The sequence below is a fragment of the Neodiprion lecontei genome, chromosome 1 (assembly GCF_021901455.1).
Source record: "Neodiprion lecontei isolate iyNeoLeco1 chromosome 1, iyNeoLeco1.1, whole genome shotgun sequence".
NCBI classification, from domain to species: domain Eukaryota; kingdom Metazoa; phylum Arthropoda; class Insecta; order Hymenoptera; family Diprionidae; genus Neodiprion; species Neodiprion lecontei.
This window is the reverse complement of record NC_060260.1, coordinates 8294106-8320921: the sequence shown is the minus strand read 5'-3', so window position 1 is coordinate 8320921 and position 26816 is coordinate 8294106. Positions and strand designations below refer to the sequence as shown.

Here is a 26816-nt window from a genome sequence, read left to right as displayed (position 1 = left end):
ATTCTAGATGTTATTATAAAATTGAAACGAAAAAAGATAATTGCAATATTTAGATCCCCCGCAATGATTCTGTCACGTAACTGTGTCATTAATACTTCACACAACGACACATCGATCGGACGATTCGACGATTCCGTGTAAACTTACACGTAGTTAATTGTCCAACGAGTTGTAATATCAAAAAGAGGGGGAGGGGCAAATTTAACCATTGGCTGCTGACCGTTGTTAACGAAGCAAGAACGTTACTTTTACAATTGGTACAAGTTGGGCGAATGATTTTTTTTTTATCAAGATCTCGTTTATGAACTGGCGGTCACAGAGCTTTGGATTTATACGCTGCAGAGCTTTCAGTAACAAATTCTATACTCTATAATATAGGCCTCATAAAAATTCATGATCGACGGTGAATTATCTTGTTATTGGAAAAACATGTTGTGATATCATTCAATAACAATTGCCCCATACCTGCATCTCGTAATTTCCGTGCTCGGAATTATTTATCAATGAATGTTTATTTTTCTGCAGTGTATATCATTAAGCTCAGTACAGATCAATTTTATCCAATGCTGTAGTTTTTCAGGTATTTTAAAAAGTGAAGATTTTTCAATCGAATATAGTCAAATCTTGCCAAAATAATAATAACAATAACAACAACAACAACAACAACAATAATAATAATAACAGCATATCTTACATCTAAATCTAATTCTATAAACACAGGCTGAAAAATGGTTGAAATTAACATCACATCTTTCATCGACACCATATTCCGAGGCGTGAATCACTAAAGTGTATTCCTACGTCAGAAGATCATGAATAAACGCTTCCTGCATGAATGAAGATGGTTTAACCAAGGCGAGAAGCGAATCCTACGAAGCACGAGGACTGCATTTTTGTGTCCGCGAGTTCTTTTTTTTTTTTTTTTTTTTTTTTTTTTTAACAATACCTAGACAATTATAAAAATTGCATAAAATATCACCCAAAATTTTACTCGCACATTTACGTGTCTTTACGGCAAGTGAACATAAACTTGCGTGGGAAATTCCGTGTGAGGCATTAACAGTAACTAAATATTGGGTAATTACAATTTCTCATTACATAAAACATATAACACTTTGTGAATAATTTTTTTTTACCCATCACGCAACTATTACCTGCCTATTTTGTTGTTTCAATATTTAAGGAGCAGATTTTTTTTCTTCTTTCATCTTGTATTCGAAATGAGTAATTCATCCAAGTATATATGCTTTTCTTTTAAACGTTTTTCAAATCTCGTAACCCTCCCAGCTTCATAATATAAACGTTGAAATAAATCGTTATTCCCGTAGCGCACATTTTTGCATGTAAAACGTTCACCGTATCCTTCTCTTCTGCGCCTTTTTTTTTCATTTATCCATATATTTCATTTATTTATATCCATTTGTCACGTTCGCGCGGTCTCGAATCATTCAGGGGAATTTCGCTTGCGCGTTTGCACGGCCCTGTTTATCGTTAGTTAGTAAGACTTGGACAAAGAGCACGCAGAGCACGTACCCTGAATGGGTGATAAGGATGTAACGTATAATCTGCACGATCCTCATTTGTAGTCTTTCGGGTTGTTTCTCCTCTGGAATTATTTTCTCATACCGACCGTGCGAAGGTCTCGACGACGAACCGATGATCTTCGTACACCGGATACATCCGCGGTTTTTCCAATAGCTACTGCAAACATATTATATACACAACATACGTATATGTACGTACGACTGTTTCTACTTCGTTTCCGGAACTTGATTTAACCGCATGCATTTCTTCACCGTAATAATTGACAATGAGGACTTGAAATCATTTTTTTTTTTTTTTTGTTTTTAAATCTCTCTTGTATTTCTAGCGATAAGAATATCAGGAATTAGTCAATTTATTTGTATGATCTACTTTTATCCCTAGGAATATAAAATTTCATCAATCTTCAATTTGTCAGAATAGTACTGGAATTACAAAAATACTTGACGCGTCGTCTTATTTGAGAATTATGTATGTACAAGTATAAAAAAAAAAAACACGCACACACACAACCGAAGAATCGTCAAAGCAAATTTTTGAAATCGTAGCAACGTGTCGATCGATTTGAATCCGATCGAAGTGAATTATTTTTCATATTCCCAGCTTATGTCAGACGTAATGAAAAAGTATTTATACGGAATCCTGTGAATTTGTTAATTAATCAGGAATCAAAATCAAACGTCTATTCGAATATGAACGATTGTACTTTGTGCTTTTGAAAATAAGGAAACAATGTAGTAAAATGCTTGATAACGTGATATGTTTTTATAAAAAAAACTTCTCATCCGCGGTTTCATTTCCAATGTAATTGTACTATTTTAACGTGATATCCTTTTCGTGGTATTCATATTCTGCAGCTTATTACTTTCCTATTTTTCTTGTTTCTTATTCGACTGAAACATCGGAGAATAAATCTCACTTAGATTTAAATAACAGCGATTACTTACGAAATTCCAATAAGATTTTCATCGTACATCTATTTTTACATCCGCGTAGGGCGTGTATGGATAATAATCCGCGTAAGATAATCGATTCAACGCACAAGATTATTATACAACACACATATATATATATATACGAATCTCGCTTGTATTTTGTATGCAAAGCAAACACGTGCGAAACGTTGTATCCGCCCAGGGTACGCAAATTTAACTAAAAACATCCGAACTTGTGAAAATTATAATGTAATTAGCAAGTTCATAAATCCGTGGAATTCCCGGGAGTATAATACTCGGTTGGTTTATTTATTTATTTATTTATTTTTGTCGCATTTAAATCTCGGAAATGTCGTGAAAATATAGAAGAAAAAAAAATGAAACGAACGTTTATGAAAAAAATTGAATACCTACTCAATTTCTATAACCAGAAAATGTCGAAAGTATTGACATGTATAATCATGCTTAACAGTTACTTGTAGGATATTGAATTACGTACTTTGAACAATATTTGAACCGTTTCTGTAGCGATACCCATTTTCTTAGAATTTCCGATCACCTATGACAAATACAAATACACCACGATAAAATACAAGCTGTTTCATAATAAATTGCTTGTATTTCAGCTAGAAAAAAGAAATTCTGTGCCAGTACGCGCGTGTAACGAATAATTATAAACCGTGCATCCAAAAATTGCCGCATAGTTAATTAATGCTTCCCAGCAGCTTAAATATTCTACTCGAAGATCTGTTTCTTCATCGTTCCCTCTCTCCTCATCTTGTTTCGTCCCTCTTTTTTTAGAAAAAAAAATGTAATATCCTCGTATTACTGATAGTATCATTCATTGCACGTTTCGATATAATATCTTAGCTAATCGCGTTAATAAAGCATTTAACATTCAACGCATTCCAGCTGCAACATTATTATATACACATATATATGAATGTACACATTCTTGTTTCACGCAAGTCGCGTTAAACATGAATGTCCGATGTTTCGGGGAAATAGAGTAGAAAGAACACAAACGCATGTATCACCAATATCACAAATTTCATTTGATAACAATTAGCGCAGAGAAAATAGAATAGTATAACTTACACAGCATCGCGGTTTTTTCTTCTCGATGAATATTCAAATATACGCTACATATATAAATAATATAATACATAAGTATATGAGAAGTACTATACGAATGTGGTATACTGTATGCACGATGAAAAGAGAGAAAGTCTTTTTTGCTCGTTCAGAACGACGAGCAAAAGTCAAAGTATATATCATCGTTATTAGTATAAATATGCATTACAGTGAAATTTATACCCTGCATAATGATAAGGTAGTAGAAAAAAAAAAGAAAAAATCGGAAGTCGAACAAGCCTCTCGAGCCGCAAAATACCGCGGTTGAAAAAATATTTGCACGTGGGTATCTGAATTCTCTGTTGTTTTTTTTTCTCGTTTTTTGTCGTTTTTTTTCTTTTTTCGCTGGCTGTTTTTTCTTCTTCCGTCCCTTCGCATCGTACGGAGTATATTCGCATCTTTTGCTTACGTGTACCTACGGCGTAACTGTGTTACAGTAATTGCGATAATCGTTGTTGTTGGAAAATAGAAATACGAGGAGACAACAGCACGTGAACGATACAGAATTCCGAATCGGCCAATGAACGGTCGTGTTTCTCACTTTTACCCGCGATTCGGATTTGGGTATCGGGGCCAATCGGGTTTCATGATCCACGAAGGAACGCGAAGACGGTGAAACGCTCGCGTCTCTTGCACCTACTCGGCGAAGAAGGCGAAAGCAGCCTGCAGTATTATATACCTATAGTACATGTATATGATACTTGACCACTCGCTCGTTTCACTTGTAATGGTTAAACGTACACCGCTAATTTGCAGGTATGTACATACGCGTATATACGTATATATATATACATATATATATATACACACACACGTACGTAAGCACGGCACGTACAACGAAAGTGTTTCAAGGGGAACCTTTGACGGCCTAGCGAAGAGATCGGCGAGAGGTAAATGACTCGCAAAAGAAGAAAATTGAGCGGCAAAAATTTATCATCACGAGGTACACTCGTAGTAAAAAAGCATCTCCAGAGGCACGTGCCTTTACTCTGCGCTTACGTCGAAAATCGCTACGCTTTATTGTTTACTAGCGCGACGACCAATGAGGTAAAAATAATCGAACAGGCTTCGATTGAATTGGTGCATTTGAAACCGAAATTTCGTAAATTTCAGAACGTAGTATCAGTAGCGGTGAAGTTTTTTGACAACTTACAGTTACACTGAAAATAATTTTTCAATTCCAGGTGAAAATATTCATTCACCTTTTACTCGTTACGTAAAGTAGGTACTTAGTAAGTAAGACGATTATAAATAATTGATACTCTGATCATATAAATTTATGTTGCATTGCGTCGTTCGTGGGAGTAAAAAACGAAAACCGATTGTGAGGAAAAATGATCGATTATACTCGATTAGTCAGGAAGACATGATCGATTTAGTCGAAATTCGATTATTTTTTATCATACTTAGCATCGAGCTTCAATTCGAGACTGAAAATAATTACAATGCGAATTGATATCCTGTAATTCTGCAACGAATTACCTAAGCAAATTGCGTAACTTATCCGACGAAAAAGAGAAATAAATAAACGCGTAATCCAACTTTTTTTGTTTTTCTATCTGTAAGCAATCGTCAAGTTGAATTTAATTTCAAGACAGACGAAATTACGAAGATAATTCAGTAAAACGATACCGTCGGTAAATGGATTGAAAAAAAAAAGTAATTATACGATTTTTCACCATTACTTTAAACGGTATGAAGTTATCCTTTGGCAAAAGTAATAAAAGAATCTTGCGTCACATCTTAAAGCTTGTACCCGTTTAGATTTGAAAAAAACGTTGAAGTAAACTGTACTATTCTAGAACCAGCTATCCGATCAAATTAAGGCAATTTTACATGGGCCTGACCCACGATTAAAATATCATCAGAAATACTGCGCATACTTAGGATTAAAATTGCTTTTAAATTATTATTTTATAATATTTCGATAATTTGCCAGAGTTGTATATTATTAAAAACCATACATCGTCTATGCAAGAGACTCAAAATTTTAATGTCGTTAAAAATCGACTTAGTTCATTTGTCAATGTAATCATTAAATTTGATTATTTTAACGATCGTGACGAAATTCTGCACACATCAACTCTATAATATTAACTGGTATTGAAGTGACTCTATTATAAATTCAATACATTTTTTTTATTAAAAACTTTGAAATTTAAAAACTTTTAGAATATTTAAAAAGCTGGAATTTTGAATTTGTTGTCACCCGAGTTTCGTTATCTGATCGGTAATAATACAAATTCCTCGCAATGTGTTTCAACAATAAAACTAATTTGTAAACTTCGGTATTAAAGCAGAACTAAAGCAGAGTAATTTTGTCAAGAATTGAATCCTGATTTCGACTATTAAGAAGGTTACGGTGATTGAAATAACGATACTTTTTGCACCAAATTAATATATTCGTAAGCTAAGAAGATTTCTTTAAAAATATGAAAGTAAAAATCACTGAAACTAGACACACAAGCTTAGGTTTAATAGGCGTTTCATTTAACGTGACTTTAAAATTGTTAAACATGTGGTAGATTCGTTTGGTTTCGTTCGACGTTGGCTCATTTTATTCATACGACTATTTCATACGAATTCATTGGGACAGATTTTGTATTGTTCATATTCCGAAAGAGATCCTTACTCGCCTTAATGTTAGAATAATTTGTTCTTAAAATTCGATTTGAGCACGTGACAATTCCTTAAACGAGCTTAAAATCGGAAAAGCAATTATACCAATAAAAAGAAGATTAAAAGGTTTCAGGAATACAAGGTATAATCGCTTTTTGTACACCATAATGTAAAATCTTGATTTTCGTTTTTTACAATTTTCTCCATACGTACCGCATATATAAATAATTATAAAATATATGAAACAGAGGTAAAATTTTCTGAAAAATCGATTGCCGCTATCAATTCCGCAGCATTATCTTCACATTGCGAGAAAAACTCGAATTTTCAAAGAAAAACAAAAAAAAAAAAATCAAAAAACACTCATTTTCCGCAATATTTCCAAAACATCTCAAAATCGTCCAAAAAGTGTTTCCTTACTCAAGTAAATGCATTTTGCGACAACATTTTTATTTTAAAGTTAACGGATTAATACGTACAGTAACAAAACACACACGCCAGATAAACTTACGGTTTGTGTATTTATACGTGTGTAACACAGTCACTACGAGAGAGAAAAGATTTCTCTTCGATATATCTACGAAGAAGAAGTCTCTCTAATAATTCTCACCACGACGGCCATGTTTATTAAACCTATCTCACCGTCTCGGAATATTTTATTTTCATCCCAGCTGTGCATGCGTCTCTCTCTCTCTCTCTATATATATATATATATATATATATATATATATATATATATATGCAACACGTGCATGTACGTATTTACCTGCTGGAAGCACACACCTATGGGATTATAACTCTCGTATGTGCCGTGGGAAAGTTTGGGTTCACGCGCACCGAAAACCGGTCGTAAGGTCCATTAGTAGTAGACGATCTCTCGATTGTGGGTTAAAGTAGGCGGAAGAAAATCCTCTCGATAGGTTCTCCCTTGTTTTTTTTTTTTTTTTTTTGTTTTTTTCCAATTCCCATTCTCGTTTCACCTCATCCTAGTTTTCCGGGTCAACGGAGTCTCGTCGTTTTTAAAATTTTATTTTTATTTTTTTCTTACCTACAGTAATCACTCGACGCATCCCGTTATGCAATCCTCCTACGTCGTTCCCTCCTCCTTCCACATGTTTCTTCTATAAATTCTCATCTCATACGTGTTTTATTTTAAGTGCATACGTCTCGTCCGTTCCTCGTAATAATACAACGCGTTGAAGCTATCGAGAATATGTCGGGAAATATTTATGATCTGTTTAGAAACAAGTCTTCTAGGAAATAATGGGAAAAATGTTAAAAAAATAAATAAAATAAAAATAAAAATAAATTATTATGTATAATGGGATTGAATCGTTTCTACTTTCTCGATCGTCGATCCTTGGTAAATGATTTTTTACTATACTATTCGGATAATTTGCGACAAATAAATTCCGATCACACGCAATTAATTGCATAGAATTATGAAAATGTAGAAATGATGTATTAGAAACAATGGATATCTAATCTTGCCAAATATATTCACGTTTCCATAAATATGACTTCCGTTTGTCGGTATAATCCAAAAAGTAATAATTCAACGATTATTCGGATGTTGTAACAACGTGGAATCAGCGAGCTTTAATTACTAGTTAATAATTATAGAGTACTTGTGCGATTCGCTTTCTATTGCACTCTTCTCGACGAAATTCTCACAAGTTTTGCAATTATGTACAATAATCCGCATGCAAAAATACGCACATCTAGAAGCAATTTCCTTTGCTTAAATCGTGAAAAACTGTATATTTTGCCGAAAGTTGAAACGTACCTTTCGATGGGTATTTTAATTCCTAACACCGAAAAAGGTGTAACTAAAAAAAAAAAAAAATAAATAAAAAATAAAAAATGAAACAAAGATACCGTCGCGTCGTTTTCTTGGAATAAGCTTCGTATCCTGGACGGTGAACCGGATGCGCTGCAACGCGTTCACGGGAAAATCAAATACGGTCGGCCTCGAATATATTATTCAAACACCTTAGAAGAATACATTGCGTCGAGTTGGAAAAAAAAAAATCAAATTTACATCGTACCTGTGGCAAAACGATCGTTTAGAAATTATTCGTATTATTATTATGCTGTGTAATTATACCGTAAGGATCCAATTGTATCGATGTGGAAAAAATGGACCAAGTCAGATTGATCGAGTGGATCTGAAATGCGAAACGAGCGGTAACAATTTTCGTCAAATTGTAGTGAACGAAACGGAAGGAAAAAGAGATTAAAATTCAGGCAGTCGAAACGTTTTTTCGTTCTATGTAAATGGCAAAATTTATTTTAACCGGCAATTTTTTGTTTCAAAAATTGATAATCGGTTCATTAAAATTATCTGTACAGAAAATCTAACGCGATTAATTTTTCATTGAAATTTATCGTGATCGTGCGATTAACGGTTCAGAGTTTTCGACATTTTTTTCACCTTACAGATCGTCGCGTCAGCAATATTGACGATTTAACAATTTTATTTGAAAATCAACCAATGTGTAAACTTTTCAAGTTGATAGATTAGTTTGATTTCAATCAACTATTACAGTGTCTCTAATTCTCAAGACAAGAAGCTTGTTCTGCTGCCTAATTGACTGCGTGAGTCCTTGCTTGTCGAAATTGGAAAAACAATGCGATACTGGCATTAGAAAAAAACAAAACAGTTATGTGGCGTTTTTCAAATTGTTAATAACGATCTTTTTTACTCCAGTACTCGATTTGTCATGTTCATTTTTCTCTTTTTTAAGAAAAAAAAAAAAAAAACATCATTTGTCGAGAAAAAAATTCTTTCAATAAAATTCAAGTTAGTCTAGCTTTTGTTCTCACTTTCTAAACATTGATTTTCTAAGTTTCTTTCACTTTCCTGATTTATCGCTACAGTGAGAAAAATTCCATTCCTTACAATTGCTAAAAAATTTTAGTAAAATGTTTGTCGTTAAAAATAACGGTTGTGATCTATTTTTAGTTACAAAAATACGTCTTACGGTTAACTGTTTATTCTTAGTCTGATATACTTGTCAATTGTACACAATATTTTCCAATTATCGCAACATTAAATCTGTTTGCTTAGTCAACGATATTTCATTTCAGTAAATTAAGTCTTCGTCGTAAATTTATTTTTGCACAAACGTCGATTCTTCGCAAAGGTTCCAAAAAAAAAAAAAAGGAAATAAATAAAAATGAAACAACCACTCCAGCGTCCATAGTCAAAAAGAATATAGCGGCATGTATTAAAATTTCTGGTAAAATTCATACAAAAACTGGCATTCATGTTATACCCGAAACCGTAATCATCGTTTATGATAATAAGTAAAAATAATAAAGAACCGTAGGCAGTAACGACGATAAAAAATTTCTCTCGACGTTACCGTCTTCGTAAAAATCCAAAATTTCTCAAACAATTTCATCGATCCATGCAAACCGTGATCTTGACCGTAAGCCGAACCTGATCAAACCTACACATCTTCTTCCTCTTCTTCTTCTTCCTCTTCTTCTTCTTCTTCTTCTTCTTCTTCTTCTTCTTCTTCACCGTAAATCTTGGAGCGGTGAAAACGTACCTTCAGCTGTAAGAAAAGTTTCACCTTCGTGCTGTCGCAACATCCGTTTCCGGTAAGGACTCACAACAGCAACGGCTGCAGGGTCAAGGTCGAATCCTTAGCGTCAAAATCCCGAGTACCAGGCCGCTTTCCACGGTTGTGATACGAAGCACGATGCAGGCGGCGGTAGATTGTAGATGAAGTCGAAAGGAATAAGAATAAAAGTGGCGGAGGGGTACAGAATTCGGACGGTGGGGGAAGAAGAATGTCGGAGGCATGCGCCTGCCTTCAGAGAGATTTGAGAGAGTGAGTGACCTTGATTCCGCAGGACTCGGATTTGTCCACGCAGCATCTTCGGATATGCCTGCCGGTTGTAAGTTTGTTCCGCCGGTTGGTCGGCCGCCTTCGAAGCCCCCGACAGACACGCCGCGATATGTGGGTCGAGCAGAAACACTCCCGCGGAGAAAGTTTCTACAGGTTGTTTGTCTTTTCGAACCAAAGTCATGCCGCCGTGCTCCCGAGCATCGCACAGACCGTCGTCGCTTCTTGTTAACCCTTTTGAGTCACGCGTTATTCCGCTGAGTCAAATTTTACAACAGCACGGTGCTCTGCGGATCAGATTTTCAAATTTAAGATGATGGACACGACACGGCGGATCCGAATTTCAAATTTAATCGGAACTGGTCAAAAAAAAGTCTACGAAGCGGTTTTCGGGACCACTGATTCAAGATCTAAAATCAAATTTCAACAATTCAAGACGGCGGATCCAATATGGCGGACGAAAATTTTGAATTTGTTCGAATACGGTCAAAAAATTCTATACAGGAGTTTTCGGAGTCGCTGATTGGATTTGCCGTAATGAATTTGTTTTTAAATCTGATTTCAGATTCGTAATCAGCGACCGCAAAAACTTACAATTTATGTAAAACACGTATGCGTGCAGAGAAGCAACTTTCCCGGAAATGAATTATTCCTTCAATTTTCACGATTTTTTTTCAACCAATTTGTTTCCAACGATATAAAAATTTACATTATATCGCAGTAATTACTCTCGAGTGTTTGAAAACCTATTAGCATACTATCAAAAATAACGAAAAAAAAAAAAAAAAAAAAAACTGCAAAGAAATATGTTAAAAACTTCTCTAAATATACAAGAAATTGATATAACGTAGCTGGTAAAAGTATTTACCACTATGACTCAATGGGTTAAATACCGATCGGAGTCATCGCGGCTGTGTTAATTTTATTCATCCCCTGCGGCAGTAATGCGAAAGACTATACGATTTATCTGGGGAAAAATATTTCCCGGCAAAAGTACCATCCCGAAAATATGATTTCATCGCATATAATTAATGTACAGCGTTTATGATTATTATACTTTCTAGGAAAAATGTGCGAAAATTTTTAACACGTCAATGTAAATTTTATTTTGTCAACACTGATTACCGACTGGCAGAGAAAAATGTAAAAACATTTTTCAAAGTTTTCTATATCGTTCTATGAAAAACAAGATGATTCTTTTAACAAAAAAGTACCTAATATAAATAATCAAAACTTGTATAACAGTCTACTAATTTTTGTTTATTAATTTATTAAAAAAAAAAGAACAACAAATTTTATCCACTTCACAACGTGGACATTTTTTTTACACTCGTCTGTAAGAACAGTCGAAATTCAGCGGGATTTAGTGAAATGATCTAGAAACTTTATTCAGCTGATTGTCGGTCCGTTTCTAGCTTTCGATAATTCAAGTCGAACAAACCTATTTTCATTTCTAAAATAATTTATCATCGTACAAAGCACTAATTCCATGGAGGATTTTCTTGACGTGTGACGTTTACAAATTACTTTATTCATCGGTTTATGTATAATATATATAACCTATGTAGGCCTATCGAAGAGAGCGTTCGTTTCTTCGACGATGATCGTTGCCATTTCAGTCCGCATGTGCATTTAAACCGCACACATGCGTTATAAACTTTTCACTTTTCTGTATACCTATAATAAGTTGAGCTTGTCCGCACTTTTTTTTTTTTTAACACTCCACCTCAACAACGTTATATTATGTGGCATTCCGCATTCGTAAACCGGAACCGCACCTGTTTTCGATATATCCCCTCACAGTCTTCGATTTCATCTCCCAATATGGTACAGGTAAATATATATACCAACGTATATACTTATTTGTTACATAGCAAATTATTCGACATTGCTTGTGAAAAATCTCCAGACATATATCTGCCTGCTCTTTACTACTATTGTAACGGTATAATAAAACATTGCAATAGAAATAATAACTCACGCGCGTATAATTATTTACCAAATTTCGTCCATGGATGAATAAAGCGAAAGGAAATCTTCTCAAATATATATAATAATTAGCATACGAGCGTCGTCAGAAAGACACGTGTTAATAATTATTCTTCTAGCTTCTCACTCGTTTCCCAACAATTTTCTATACAGTTTCTTTTCCGATGTATAAAAGGGCTTGTTAGCTTGGCCAATCGAGATACCCGAGCGTGATAAGAATTATTGCATACAATTTTTTTACATTTCTTTTTTTTCCCTTCTTCTTTTCTTCGTTTCTATTTCTCTGGACACGTGAAGTAATAATAAAATCTCTAAAACAAAGAGAGAGAGAGAGAGAGAGAGAGAGAGAGAGAGAGAAACGGTCGAACCAATTTATAAACCGTCACGTATCGACCGGATCTCTTTCATCGTCTCTCATCGTGGCGTGCATACTGAAATTATATTTTTGAAAGTGCGGAATGCTGGAGGGGACTTTTATATATACATATGTATGTATATATGATTTTATATTTTGGTATGCGAGTATTGTGAAAATACAAATTGCTGAAATTCTTCTTTTACGTACGGTCTCTGATTTTCGATTGGAAAATCCAGTTTGTGAAACGATATGCAATGTCGATGCATAGCTGCGATTACAACGTGTAATGCAACCAAGTTTCACATTCGGTATTATACCGCAAGGGAAAATTCATTTCTATCGATTTCTAACGGTTTCGACATTCGGCCAAACCGTTACCGCGTCATCTTCCAAAACTCCACCTCAGCATATTCTCCGACCTATTGCTCAACAACTTTTATTTTTCCATATTTCATACATATAATTATATATTTATAAAAACACACACGCACACAGACGCGTCTCCAATAGTCGTCCGACTCCCGGTTATATCGACAGCGATCTATGCGTTAGTTAATAAATATTTTAGAGCTTACATATACTTCAATTTCGTGTGAAAGTCCTATCGATATCGTCCAAAATTCAAAGCGTGCTCTTTGGTTTTTTTTTTCCTCTTTCTTTCTTCAAATCAAGCAATACGCATGTATCTTATATTATTTACACACACACACATATATATATATATATATATATATATATATATATATATATATATATATATATATATATATATATATATATATATATATTCAGAAATTTTTAAACGATCGTGACCCCTCACCCACTTTGATTTGGGAATGGATTTTTCCCATCGTCACAAAAACTGTCCGATTTGTGACGTACTCTAGTCACTGACAAAGGTTATTGTTCCCTCTCGTATTATAATCCAAAATCAAAGGAAGGTTTACGATATTTCATCATTTACCTTCGGGGACATTAGGTATTTAATCGATGAATTAAGATGTTTCTTTTGTATGAATTTTGAGAAAATCCCAAATCCATAAAAAAGACATTCCTCTTTGCATTATTGCTTCTTTCATAGGAGATTTTCCAAAAATCTCAACTTCCAGACCATGAGTTGAAAAAATTTGACAAACATCCAAGCTATCCTACAGTATGGATCTGTGACTAAAAAAGTCCATTCCCAAATCAAAACGTGCGAGGGTTCGCGACCGTTCGAAAATTTCCCGACTACCCCAAATATGTGTATGCTCTGTATGGTTGGGAAATTCATTTGTGATCGTACCGATAATGTGCAGGAAAAAAAAAAAAACTCGATGTTATCATTCTCGCAAGCATCCTCAATTCTACAATCACTCATTAACGACTTGCTGCACCTGTCGTAGTCATTAAATTTCCCAAAATAGCAACTAATTTTCAAACAACGTCATGCACTTACCGTACCGTGTCTTTAAGGTCGGTATCTTTAGTCATCATCGCTGTGAAAGTGATTCTTAAGATCTAGCCTCGAGGCGGTTTCAAGAGAGAGAGAGAGACAGAAAGAGCGAGAGAGATAGAGAGAGAAATTGCAGTATATTTATAATACAGTATCGATGATTAATTCCCAGGAATATTTTTAATGTGAAAATATTTCCTATAACTATACGCACGTTACGTGAAAATGCGTGTAAAGTTATCGTGCCTATAATAATTTAGTCATTTTGCGTGTATTGTATAATATTATAGGCTTAGCGTCGTTGTCGCATTAATTGATATACATTGTAAGATACGTCTAACAGGCAACAACCTTCCATCTTTTATCTAACACTTTCCTACATTCGGAGGTTTGCGTTTAAATTTCGTCATAATTCTGAGAAGTCGGATTAGATAGAAGACAAAAAAAAAAAAAAGCAAAAAACCTACAAACCCATACAATTTATCTACAGTCAAGACTATAATAATTCCTTTGAATTTACGGTCTGAAAATTATAATGAACAACTTTTGGAAGTCGTACAACAATCAATTTTTTAAACAAATTTCAATTTTATTATGTTGGATTAACCGTAAAGAAGTTACGGATGTTTTTCTCCGTTCAAGAAAAACAATGTAAAATGGCCATCAAAAATATCCATTTCGCCTGTATAATTTATTTAAATGGAAACAATTTTTTTTCAATTTCTCGGATGCAATTTTCAATATGCGAAATTCATCGAACAAAAAAGTAGCATGCCATACGTGAAGGGAGAAGAGAGAAAAGTTTGAAAAAAAAAAAAATTTATTATATTTAAGAAAATTATACTGCAAATTTGTAGGTAAATTAATTCCGTCAATCACGCATTATATGCTAATCCAAATTTATACCGCTGCGCTTGACTGTGAGAAAAAAGAAAAAAGAAAAAAAAAAAAAACAACCAACACCAATTGTTACGACCGAGAATTTTTCATGATTTTGTAGACTGTTGCAGATTGCCGTGCAGGCTGACTGCATGGCAAGGAAAAATTACGCGACGGATCACGTAGCAGCCGATCAAGTTCACACATCACGCTGCGCAATCAGCTGAGTGTCGTCAAAAATACAATTCTGGTTAGACAAAATGAAAAAAATCTGTAACTATTAAATGTAGTATTGAGAGATGTAATTTATACGCTAGATAGTAAGAAGTAACTTGCAGCGAATTTTCTTGCCTAATTTTACAGAGTGGCCACACACCTTGAAAATCCGTAAAATCTGGAAATCTCAGGATTTTTAATAGGGGTCATGAAAAATCCGGAATTGTCTGGGGATTTTAAATTTGGTCGTGAAAAACCAACTAAGAATATCAGTTTTCTATCATGGGAATTAGAAACAATTTTTTCTCGTCGAAAAAATAAATTTGGTAAAAACAGATTTTTTTATTTTATGTACATTATATTTTTTTTTCAATTCGAATTGAATTTGAACCAAAGGTTTCTTACTAACTTATCGGATCTGGGGAAATGTCAGGGAAAACTAGGTTTTAGGTCTTGGAAAATTTGAAAGCGCGATGAAATTTATTTCCCAAAAATTTGTGGCCACCGTGTTCGAACAATGTTCAAACGATTATCGCAACGATTAAACCCGTTACAATACAATTATCTGTAAGCGATCGTTACAACGAATAAAATGAGTGAAAATATCTCGTCGCAGGTGAGTATAAACGGACGTTCGGATACAGTGCAACGACACTCTCTCAAACGATAATTAACGGTACCAAAGTGTATAACAATATCGTTAGCGCTATTGGTCATTATTATTGTATATAAGTTGCAAATTCTCGCGTTTCGCCACGAAGCAGGCACTTAGACAGCGCTCGTCAACACGCTTAGTACAACAAAGCCGATGCTTCAGCATACACGTGTCGATTATTTTTAACAGATACAACCCAACGTATAAGGTATCACATATCAAATCCCTGCGCGGCTGCTGTCGAGAAGTTGAGTAATTCGTTACCTCGAATAACGCGCAGCTTGTGCTGTAATACACCGTATATTATATTATAATAACACACATCGTATCGGATTGCTGCAAATTCTAAGATCGCGGTTCGCAGTTTGTAAATAACATTAGGTATTATAATATAACTGCACCTCTACATTGCCGCAAAGTTAGAGGGGTTATCGAATGAAATTTGTGTCAAGGTAGTACCGCACCTTTATATACATGCGTGATGGTGTGTAATAACGGTGTGGAAATTCCAATGAATATCTGCAGAAGATGCACGCCCAAATCGCGAATCTCGACTTATCTCACATCCGCTGTTGCACCGATTAATCGCACCGGTCAACGCGAACTTTGAGTCTCGGTTCTAGATTTCAAATTTTCATTTCTTTCGCGTAAGTTATAAGAGAAAAATTCTTCCTCAAACATTTATTTTGAATAACTAGGGGCTTCGCCCCTGCTACAACTATTCCCCACTATTTCCTCGTAGGGGTGAATTTATTTATGCTGATTTGATGACAGGTCTGCAACCGCTGATCGGTTGTTTCCGATCAAGTGAAGAATAAAAAAAAGAAACAAAAAATACTAGTATCCTTAAATCTTACTCATACTCTTCGTCTCTTCTGTTACAGGTAAGGAATCCGAGATAAAAAAAACTAACGTGTATTATACACGTATTCATGAATCACCGAATGAGTGATACAACTTCATCGGTAAGTGCAAAAAAGATAAAAGTCAGTTTTGTAGCATTCATTTAATTAATAACATCATTATTTCAAACGGTTCGATTTTTGAGGCCTGATAACTCCGAAACGAATTACCTTACGCAAATCTTTATTCAGATCTTTTTTGTAGAGCGTAAAATTTCCTACAAGAATATGTTTTGTTTATATCTTAACACTGATTGGTTTTCGAGCAATAAAATTCTAGATTTAAAAAAAATTTATTCCCATGTTATTTAAATGGGAAATAGAAAATTGAGAATCGCCACCTCTAAATATCAATATTAAGAGCTCGTATTTTACCGAGGTCATTTTTGAGGGACACTCGGAAGATTTTTCAATGTTCATCGAAAAAAAAAAAATAGTCGGTTTTTTTAAAATACTCTAATATACGCACATGTATATTCGTAACTAGCTGACCAGTCCCGGCTTCGCACGGAAAGACAAATCTAATTGTAAGTTGAACGTACGCTTAATCACTTAAGTGTCTCTCCGCTTGAAGCTTGCACAATAAGATGGCTTTGTAACCCCGAAACCTTAATTTATCCATCACATCGCACTAATGTTATATTTCACGTATATCCAACGATTTTGTTAGCGCACGCCGCTAGATCAGTCAAGCATTGCTTTTTCTTCCGACTTAATTTATAAATATTGCAAATTCAACCAAGAAACTTATATTCATCAAAATGAATAACAGCCAATATTACTCGGAAGATAATTTATAGCTTTTTATTAGTGAAAAAATTTTTAAAATCGCTACAGTAATTCCCGCGATTACTCCTTACATCCAAACACAGAAACTCTGTCTCTCAATAATATTATTACAGTATAGATTGCGATTGTAAAAATACCAAATTCCTGGCTCAATTTCTCGGTATCATAAATCATATATCTATAAAATGAAAGGAAAATTTGTAATCGCAAGGTGGAAATACATGAAAAATTCTATCTGCGGTAATGATTTTGTAATTAGCGTTGCTGAGTTCTTTGCCGCAAAAATTACAAAATCCCGATCCAGGTGTTAGACGTAGTTAATTATCGGCGGCTGGTTGACTTTGGGATCAGCCGTTCCAACAAAATCGGTATATGTAATAACGTCTTTCGCGAATCGAGCTGCTGCTGCCTGTGCTGCAAACTGCTTCGCTCACTTTCTCTCGCTGTCATGTCGTCGTTCGCACAATCACTCGACTCGCGAATCGCGATATATACATATATACGTGTGTCTACCTCTCCGAATTGTACCACCGTGTATACGTGTATGTATATCGGTACATCGAAGAAAGTCGTGAGAAAATTCTTTGCAATACGTATATTACTTGTTTCATTATTGTTTATCCGTCAACAATCGCGTTGTACAACACGTGGTGAAAAATTAACAAAAAAAAGAAATGCGAATCTCACAAAAAGTTCAAGGAATTAACGGAAGGAATGAAAAATTTTGGAAAGAAGTTGGCGAAAAATATTTCTATCTCCTCTATTTTCCAAAGTAGTTAAACTTACCGGTTTCTCGAGGAATTTATACCTCGCAGTTATTGTATTCTATTAAGCACGATTTTAAGTATATACCTATCCTCATAGAAATTATCGCTAATACGAGCTAATTTTCAAATATATGACATTTAGGTACAAATTGTACAGATACGCGTTAATTTAAAATTCGATCCTTTTTCACGTCTCCGACAATTTGAACACTAGAATTCAATTGTATTGCCGCATAGCATTTCACACCTTGATTTCCTGTAGAATTTCCACGTTGACATCAAAGCTTGCGCCCCTTCGAGATTTAAAACACACAATCGTTTGTCAGTTTATTCGTTTGATTTTATTTCATTTTTACTTACAATTCAAAGTTCATTATCGCCTAAAAATTCGTATGACAATAAATTTCAAATTATTATGCACGATAATGGAAAAAGTATGGGTTAGAAAATACACGTCTTGTTGGGAAAAGAAACACAAAAAAAAAAAAAAAAACACGCTCCTATAAGTAATAATTGTCTATACGCACGCTCTCCTTAAAAGTTTACCGTAATTTCATTGAGCAGTTTCGAGATTGAGCAATAATTGCCGCAGCGCCGGAAGCTCGGTTAACGATAAGTAAAATAAAGTGGCAACGAGCCAAAAAATCAAATAACAAAAAATAAGGCAGAAATATTCAAACACTCGATCACTTCGGTAAAGACTTGTTAACGGTGTAAAAGGTACGTGGGATGACAGTTGCTTTGCCTCACCTACCTACCGCATGTCCGTACACGTATGCGTACGTACGTACACACATGAATACATAGGTGTAAGCGCCTACACTAGAAGCACATAGGTATGGGCCCTTCAATCTGTCAGGCTTGTTATTTTTATTAATATTAATTTTTCTCTTCCCATTCCTTACTTCGACAATTCGATATTGCAATACAATTGTAATTGATATTTCACGTGTAACGTCGTTAAAGATTTTGAAATGAACAAGTGAATCTATTGATCGCTATGTATAAAAGTTTCACGCTTCTCTTAATGTTCGTATCACATTTCACATTCACGATATATTGAACTTGATGGATGTCGTATGATAAATTTAGAGAAAATTCTTTCCTAGTTTTCACATCGAATCGAATTGATTCAAGGATAATTGACTAATTAAGGAGTCGATTTATTCAATTAATTTATATGTAACTACCGTACCTTCGGTTACTAATTAATTAAAAACACCGCTTAAATAGGTGTGCAATTAAAAAGCAATTTGAGAAGTATAAATTATCGATTCTGGGGTCAATTCACGCTAGAATGGAATGCTTGAAATATCATTTCAATAGCGACAGTCAATAGGTTGAATGCTAAATCCTCTGTACGGATACAAAAATCCACGCTGTTCTTACGAAAATCCAAACAAGTAACCGCGAATAAGTCGAATCCGCCACGTGCGTAATCAATATTCCAAAGACGATCCGCGCGAATGTTTCATTCATAATTTTTTTCTTTATCCTCGTGCGAAAATAAAATAAATAAAATATCCACATGTGTATTACATTATACTATGTATTCAATTTTCAAGTAGCCGTCACGCATTAATAATTCATGCCGGTTTATTAAATTCCCTTGAAATTTGCTGAAAATAAACTTTGTGGTATATTAATAGAAACTTTTGCCGAAACCTCGAATAAACAGCGTTATAACCAAAGTACACAAAAACACTCACGCACACACACGCATACTGTCGCATACACGTACGGTATAGAAAGAAAAAAAATATACGTATATGCATATAAAAATAAACTTTGAACAACTTAAATCCGTAGCTATGACCTAAAGCCAAGTATTTACATTCAAATTGTGAAATTTGTCATTACTTATCCTTGGTCGTCGTAAAACCTTGCAAGGTTGAAAAATCGATATCGTCTAATAATTTTTTATTTATTTTTTTTTTCTTTTTTTGCTTCTTCGCGAAACAATTTTATTTACATTTACCTGTACGTGACAAAATTTCAACAAACTATTTTACAGGTAGAAGAAACAAATATCAGAGTAACTCTGCGATAGTCGATCGTTCATTTTTACCATTAATTTGTTTTTTAGTCTGAAAATTTTTCGTGCTAAAAAATGCTTCCTCAAAATTATACGATGTTCATGTGAAATGAAATATATTTGAAAATAATTAATTCCTATTACCGAAATGTCACGATACGCAATTGAATTTCACTGTTTTTCACACGATTATATCATACCTTTTTCTTTTTTTTTTTTTTTTCTTTTATAAAAATTCGCCCAGAAATAAGTAAACAAGAAGTCACATGCATTATAAAAACACTCGTCACGCCTGTCAAGCATCCAATCTATATTATCCCCGTGTTCTGATTATTTATCTTATCGAACGGGTGCAATAAAAATAACTGTGTCAAACGTAAAGAAAGATGGCTGGAATAAAGAAAAGGGAGCAAAATTCATCTTGCCCTGGGCGTGGCAGGTGTTTAAACGAGCATCCGCCACCGCACAGCCATACCAGGCCATAATCTGTGTAATATACCCAATCCCAGATTGAAAACCGTTAGTTTTTTCGAGGTCATATTGGGCGACGTTAACGCAGGTTTTATGCTAATACGCATCGTTGTACGTGCGCCTTGATATCTCGAAGTAAAATTTAAAAAAAGAAAATAAATGAAGAGGCAAAGGTACCGACGCACGCTTCAACCTGCGTGAATTGATAGTGTGTGAGTGAATTAAATTTTTTATTTTCTACTTCTTCTTCTTCTTCTTCTTGATCCAAGACACCGCGGTGAATGACTCTATACATTATAAATTAATTGTATATACGTGAAAATAAATTTACATCCTCATTATATATATCCTTGCAACTTGCAACACATATACACCTGTATCTACCGATTTTTTACTCACGCCCAAATTTAACGTCAAGTTTCGGTTTATTTTTTTTCAATCTGTCCATCAGCGACGAAATTCCAATTATCATTTCATTTTTCTCTCGTACGTTATATATGTTATATGTATTCGGTTATACGCGTAATGAAATACGTGGGTGATGTTTTGTACTCTTGTAGTGAAGAATTTCAATAATTTATACGGTGTTTGTTCTTCCCATGAATGAAGCCCGCCTCTTCGTGCGTTTCCTTCTTTATACGCGGATCCCGCGATCACGATCCCTGTGTAATTATATGCTTGTATATTTTTGACAGACATATAATAGACGCGGATACCATAATGTTCATTCATGAAAATAACCGAATGACGAATTGCTATATTTATACTTGTAGAAAATTTTATGGAAACTTGTACAAATATCGCACCATTTATATGTGTTCAGGTTTGATACTATGCATCTTGTTTCCTTTCTTTACTTTACCCAACAACTCTCGTCCTTTCTAATACGTATCGATTGAATTTTGCGCTTCTAATATTCTCGTGTAGAATCTACAGAGAAAGAGATTAACGCGTATTTTATGAAAAAATCTAAAATCCCCGATGAAATGACAACACGTTTTTCATAGTGTTGACGTATTGCCACTTTTATGTGACGATACGTTTTCAGGAAAAATCGTTACTTCGCAACTTTGGAACTTACCCAGAAATTTCAGTGTAACTGTAACAAAGCTAAACACCCAATATATTATATACGCGACTAGTTCAGAGACATTCTAATTTTCCAAAATCGTAATTTTACTTTCTACTTATTAGCTACATTACAGCGTCGCTCGTTAAACTTCGTCCTTGTAATGTTCGCAGAACTGCAGAGAATGTTTTTTTAACGAAATTTCACACCTTTGCTGAAGATGATGCCACGATACTTGAAAAATTGAAAAAAAAGAACAAGAAATTAAACTCCGAAAACTCAAAACCCTCTAACTTTGGATTTTACTTTTACCTCCGAATTACGACGTTTCGAAATTTAGCACATTCTGTTTTCAAAAAATTTCGGGAATTCGGTCGTTCGAGATTTTTAACCCCGACCGAAAAAAGCTTCGACGATTATTTTTAACCGAAAGAAATAAAATGACGTAAAGCTGGGTCAACGTCTTTATGTATACCATATTCAAGTACATAATATCTGTACACGTAATATGCTACTGACTTGACAGGTTTACGAGCCGAAAGTGATTCGCGCTTTGCAAGGACATGGCGTAATTCGGATCCCGATCGCTTGTAATCGCGTGATAAATCGATCCTTGCGAGAACACGAGACGCGTCTCTAGGTACGCTTCTTCGTTTCACTTTCGCTCTATTCACTATACAATTTCCCGCAAGGTCTCGAAATTACACCAAAGAAACCGAACGCGAAAATAAAACCTAGATCGAACGAAGAGGAGAATTAATAAACGATGTACGTGTCAATTGTTATTTTTTATTTTTTTTTTTCATCCTTTCAATTCCAAATATATGTGATTACACAGCGAGCAGATCAGCGTCGTTATAAATTTCCCTATGATTTATAATAATATTTTCGAAATGCACACGAGGCAAGTGTTGATAACAGAGTCCATTCTGAGAGAAGTTATTTGTTTATTTATTTATTTTACTTATTTTTTTATTGCACAAGGCGCGCAAGGGTGTTAATCACAGCTTTACGGGCACGATTCTTTCTTCCGAATATATTACTTAACATCACAGGCGTACAAGGAAATTTTTAAGAACCACCAGGTGTGTGCCATCGAAACTTGTTCCGTATTTATAAGCGTAGCTCAGCTCCATGCCGATTATTATTTATACAACGGCGGGTTAAATTTATTACAAATCGTAAAATAGTTTTGACGGATTTTTATAATTATAGATAGGCATATCAAGTGGTATTACAGATATTATATACCGAATGCAGTGCGAGGTTCGGAAGTTCTTTAACCAACGGTTATAATGTAGCAACGAGTAATTCGTCGAGATCGAGTTATTTATGCATAATTAATCGTAGCTTTGAAAAACCTGGAAAAAAAAGTTTAGCCTTTTAAAATATCGTCCATTATTCATTTCTCATCCTCTTCTGCGGTAAATCATTCAAAATTTTCATTCAGCTTGAGCAAGCTTATATTAAAACACGGTTCAAAGTTAAGTACGTGTTGCTGTTTTTTTTTTTTTTTTTAATTAGATTTCTTATTCCCGATTACAGTTAATCGATTAGCTCTCGTTATTCACATTGCACAATTAGTCACAGTAACGTACCTACTCAATTTTCTCAATTTTGTAACATCGTTATGCATATATATACATGCAACGTGTTATAACTGCACAAAATCAGGATGTAACATCGTGCACTTTGTACCGTGCAGATTTCGAGATTAGCGTATATTACCGCAAACGTTGCATGACAACTTTTATATTAATAATAATCCAACCACTTTCGAAAAGAGTCTGGTTTAATACACACGCACGCACGCACGCACACACATATATATATATATATATATATATGTTTGTGTGTGTGTTATGTATAGGTATTATACATATACAAGCATGCATAAAAGTAGTACGCAGTGATGGCCAGCGATATTTTGTCGTCGTTTAAACGCGTAAGAATTGAACAATTCAATTGCAAAAAAAAAAAAAGAAGATATAATTGAAACAACGAATAAACAAACCTATACCTTAAAATCTGTCGAAATTAACTCGAAATTTGATTGTCGAAAGAATCCACGGAAAGAAGAATAAGAAAAGCAAAAAAACAAAAAAAAAAAAACGTAAGAAAACTGCACACCAACTGTAAATTGAATCGAAATATTATACAGCACGCGTAATTGGCTGAAAAAAGGGTTAAAAAGACGTAACGCAAGCGACAAGTTTTCGGATGATCTCCCCTTTCCTTTGCTCATTTCGTCGTTTTTATTCTAAATGCGTATCGAGGATAAAAAAAAAATGAGTGTTAACCTTTGATCGAGGAGGGAATGAGAGCCTCTGCGATCCATTGATGGGTCGGGTGCTGGCGAGGCGATTGCCCCGGGGTAGACCACTTTCACATTCTTCTCCCCTCCCCTTATCAGGACGTCAAGTTCTTTCGATGAATTCACGAGCCTCGCGTCTGGTCGCATACATATATGTATATTCTTCATCATCATCCTCGTCGTCATCGTCGTCATTTTCTTTCTCCTCCTCATCTCATCTTTCTCACGTAATCGTAAGTCAGTCCGCGGCTCAGGGCTAATCGTACGTCTAAAATTCGTAAGGATATTTAAGTGCCGGTCGTATCGCGGCTAACGATTGTGAGCGGATCGTTACATCAATCAATGGGCTGATGCTTGCAGCTATTCAAATTTTCATATTCCTCGTCCGTCACGTGTGCGTGATACGAAAAGTAGCGCGTGGTGCTCGGCCGAAAATTCATTTGATCATTTCATTTATTTTCGGCCCAACCGTATCGTTCGCTTTGTTCGCTTGACGAAAAACTAGACGAAAGTGGCATATTATTAAAAAGTAGCACTTTTCTCCCCCGTTTGCGGGAAATATGATCTGATATTTCTTGCAAATTGATTTTTCAGTGTTTCTGATTTTCTCTCTTTCATTTCCATTCTGAACCACGTCTCTCTGTATCGTTATAAACTTCCAACAATAATATTGTTTTCAGACTGATAGACCACACTTTATACACATAAAACGAAAACACTTTTAAAAAAGTCAATAATGTGGCGAGAGTTGAGTCGGGAATAAAGTCGTATATGTAACACGGGAATAAAAGTCAATTATCCTTTTGTTACATAATTTACTGTTTTGGTAATTTTATTACGCGATAATCGTAGGTTCAGCGTTTATCGAACTATTATACATATCTAAGAAATAGGAAATTACTTGATTCGTAAACGAAATCTTGGTTATCGATGCTTTGTTCCAAATCGCTTCAAAATTGTTAAAAATCTAAACCTAATTGATCCGTTCGATTTCACTCGACGATGGTTAATTTTTTCATTCAAAGATTATTCCTCACAGAAGTTCACTGACGATAATTTTTGTTACAACGTTTCGATACGTTTGAAAATTCAATTTTACGATATTGTACTCGTATTGATTTTGACAAACAAATGATGATATTATATTGACTGCTTAAAAAAAAAAAAAAAAACGTAAAAAAATTGTTCCCATAACTTTGGTAGAAAATAGTCTTTTGCGATAAAATTAACCATCGTCGAGCGAAATCTAAAGTATCTACTAGATTTTCAAGAATTTCAAAGAGATTTGAAACGCAGCATCGACATCGCACTTTTTCTTTATAACTATAGTATCTTATGTTCTCGTGATTCTAAAGAGATCTTCGTAGCTTGCCAATGTAATAATTTAACAAATACCACCAAGCAGCTTAAAGAGATTCAATTTCATTAGCACGCTTTACTTTTTCTTTGTCTACCGAATGTATGAAAGTGCGAGGTTAAAAAAAATTTGTGTCATCGTGGTTTTTTTTTCCTGCAAATCACCTCATCCTTTTCTTTCAAACATCGTTATCTCGTTCGCGATGATTTATTTTTCAACCGCGAATCGTGACAGACGATCCGTAGTGTCCGCGCACAAGATGTTACCACAAGTAGTATAACTGCGCGGCAAGAGCGCCGATTTCAAAGTAGAATTGTACGAGAAAAGTGGGAGAGACGAAGAAGATCTGAATTTTTAATTATCCTATAAATCGACTGGATAAATTCTAAATATCGTTATACAACTCGCGTATAAGCGCAGAGCTTATTTTGTCGGTTTCCTCTTACTTTCTATAAAACGCGAAGCAAGGACGGAGAATGAATATTACACACGCTATTCGCTATCGCAGAGAGAGTCGTCGATTTAATTAAACGTTTCTTTTCTCTCTCTCTCTCTCTCTCTCTCTATCTCTCTATCTCTCTCTTTTACTTCTTCAGCTCTTTAGTTTTCGTTCAAACGGTCGACGACATCTCGAGAGTCCGACGAGTTGTTATTTTTTTTCTTTCCTATTATCATTTAAATGTATGTAACGTGTACACAATATCACTTGTATGTATAAAAAACGCGCTTTTAATTACTCGGCGTAAATCAACCAATACGAATGTGCAGTTATAGCTTTACTATTTGTATCTGACTTTTTTTTTTCCCTTTTCTTGGGCATAACTTGTACTTCATCACTCTTCGATCTTTTCATTCTGACCTTCCTCATTCGATCCCATGTAACTGCGGACGGATATATCTAGGCACGAGATATTATATTCGTGTATACCTTTCGTAGCGGTTGACACAAATTGGCTGTACCGTTATAGAAAAATGAATTGATAATCAGGTACAATCAACACGACTCGAGTCTATAATTATTATTCATAAAATTCAGACTCACGTGCATTGGTTTACCGGTCTGTGTTAGTTTCTTTTTTCCCGTTTTTTTTTCTATCCTTTTTCACTGCAGAGGAACAACCCAATTTATGACATCCGTGCATGAAAATTTTCAGGTGAATCAATCACATCCATCCAATTTCAGATTTAATCACCTTCCTTAACGATTCACGATGATTTTTGTCTATAAAGTTGGTCAAAAGCTAATGCTCATTTTTCTGCAAATTTGAAATGGTTTTTTTCTCCACCCTATTTCAAGTAGCACTGCAATTGCCTGTTTTACGTACCTCTTAAAAAAAAATACAAGATTTTTTTTCCGAACGTTAAAAACGATTTTTGTAACTGATGGTTGAATTGCAACAATTCGTTAAAAAAAAAAAAATAAAAATGAATTATACTAACGAATTAATTAAATTTGAATTTTTTTCTACAAGAAAGTTGTCCTAGTTCCTAGA

At 34.6% G+C, this 26816-nt stretch overlaps 1 protein-coding gene across 2 annotated transcripts in view; it reads left to right on the top strand.

Moving 5' to 3' along the window:
• The window catches only part of LOC107220960 (all trans-polyprenyl-diphosphate synthase PDSS1), a 58273-nt gene that overhangs the window by 7124 nt on the left and 24333 nt on the right, over positions 1-26816 (top strand). Inside the window, exon 1 of one of the 2 annotated variants that reach the window (XM_046731040.1) lies at positions 16504-16584. The exons of the other annotated variant lie outside the window; for it this stretch is intronic. Coding sequence (XP_046586996.1) covers positions 16552-16584 — 33 coding nt within the window. The 5' untranslated portion in view covers positions 16504-16551. Of the gene's footprint in view, positions 1-16503; positions 16585-26816 lie in introns of those variants that run through there. 2 annotated transcript variants of the gene reach the window in all.